The sequence below is a fragment of the Myotis davidii genome, unplaced genomic scaffold (assembly GCF_000327345.1).
Source record: "Myotis davidii unplaced genomic scaffold, ASM32734v1 scaffold1065, whole genome shotgun sequence".
NCBI classification, from domain to species: domain Eukaryota; kingdom Metazoa; phylum Chordata; class Mammalia; order Chiroptera; family Vespertilionidae; genus Myotis; species Myotis davidii.
The window spans coordinates 1,355,255-1,356,894 of record NW_006297281.1 but is presented as its reverse complement, the minus strand read 5'-3'; the positions used below and the strand labels follow the sequence as shown (position 1 = coordinate 1,356,894).

The 1,640-nt window shown below is 53.4% G+C and overlaps 1 protein-coding gene across 1 annotated transcript in view; it reads left to right on the top strand.

The window, feature by feature from the left end:
• Positions 1–306: 306 nt before the first annotated feature.
• Positions 307–1,640, top strand: part of CNNM3 (cyclin and CBS domain divalent metal cation transport mediator 3) — a gene marked incomplete at its 5' end in the record, with an annotated part of 20,910 nt that continues 19,576 nt past the window's right edge. The window contains one exon of the mRNA XM_006773091.2: positions 307–742. Within this exon, the coding sequence (XP_006773154.2) occupies positions 307–742 (436 nt within the window). The remainder of the gene's footprint in view (positions 743–1,640) is intronic.

Here is a 1,640-nt window from a genome sequence, read left to right as displayed (position 1 = left end):
AGATTGGCCAGGCACCGCAGTGGGGACCCTGACTCTGAAGGGGGTGTGACCAGCTGCAAACAGCCATCATCCCCTCATCCAGGCTGGCCAGGCACCCAAGCGGGACCCCCACCCTAATCTGGGACACCATTCAGGGCAAACCAGCCGGTCCCCACCCATGCACCAGGCCTCTATCCCTTTAGGGTGGGTGTCCCCACTGGGGTGCCTGGCCAGTCTGGATGAGGGGCTGAGGGCCGTTTTCAGAGAGGTCAAGCCTGCAACTGAAGCTCCCAACCTCTCCTTTTTTTCTTTCTTTTTTATTCTGGGTTGCTCACCCTGCCCGTGGCCTTGCCAGTGGGTCAGCTGCTGGAGCTGGCAGCGCGACCCGGGCGGCTGCGCGAGCGCGTGCTGGAGCTGGCACGAGGTGGCGGCGATCCCTACAGCGACCTCAGCAAGGGCGTGCTGCGCTACCGCACGGTGGAGGAGGTGCTCACTCCGCTGGAGGACTGCTTCATGCTGGACGCCAGCACCGTGCTGGACTTCGGCGTCCTGGCCAGCATCATGCAGAGCGGCCACACGCGCATCCCCGTGTACGAGGAGGAGCGCTCCAATATCGTGGACATGCTCTACCTCAAGGACTTGGCCTTCGTGGACCCCGAGGACTGCACGCCGCTCAGCACCATCACCCGCTTCTACAACCACCCGCTCCACTTTGTCTTCAACGACACCAAGCTGGACGCCGTGTTGGAGGAGTTCAAGCGAGGTAAGGTCTGGGAATCGCGGAGGGGACCTGAAGGCCTTCGGTCTTCCCTAGAAAGGGGTGAGGGGTCCCAGCCCTGTGGAGGGCAGTGGGACCTCTAAGTGCTCCTTTAAAGAAGATGATGGCCTTGCAGCTCCGAAATATCACTTAAAGACCATCGTTCAGCGGGTGATGGCGCTATAGAGAGCAAACCGGGCCTTTTCCTGGGAGGCCCCCAATTCTGGGAGGTATGTCCACTAGATGCCAACGCCCAGCTCTTTGCCTCTCCAGGTCATTTTTATGGGTTTGGGATTTGTAGCACAACCACACTCTTGGATAGAAACTAAAAAATGTAGAAAAAACGTGTCTCCAGATATCTATTATTTGCCTTCATGTAGGAGCACACCTCGGAGATATTGTGGGCTCGGTTCCAGACCACCACAATAAAGCCAGTCTTATTACCATGTTTGTCTATTATTAGATAGGATAGTCCCAACACTAGACCAGGACCTGGTACATTGCAGGCACTCAATACAGGAAATACTTATTGAATGAGTGAACTTACCACCATAGGTAAGTATTGGACACTCTGGGGGAGCAGCACCTAGCTCTCATAACCTTGACTCAACCTCGTCTAGATGGTGGAAGACCAGCTTGAGGAAGTAACATTTGCAGACCAGAAGCAAGCAGGAATTAGCCAGTTAAGTCACAGTAGCTATGGATTTAAAACTCAAATATTTGGATAAAACATGGAAATGTTTTGAACCAAGTAGCCAGTAATGAAAATGGCCCAGGGTCAACAAGGGACCTGAAGCACAGTAGAAGCCTTTACTGTTAGCAGGAAAGCACTCCGTGAGCAGCTTTACCCTGTGCTGGATTCTTAAAAAAAACAAAAACAAACTATAAATATAAGCTGTTATAT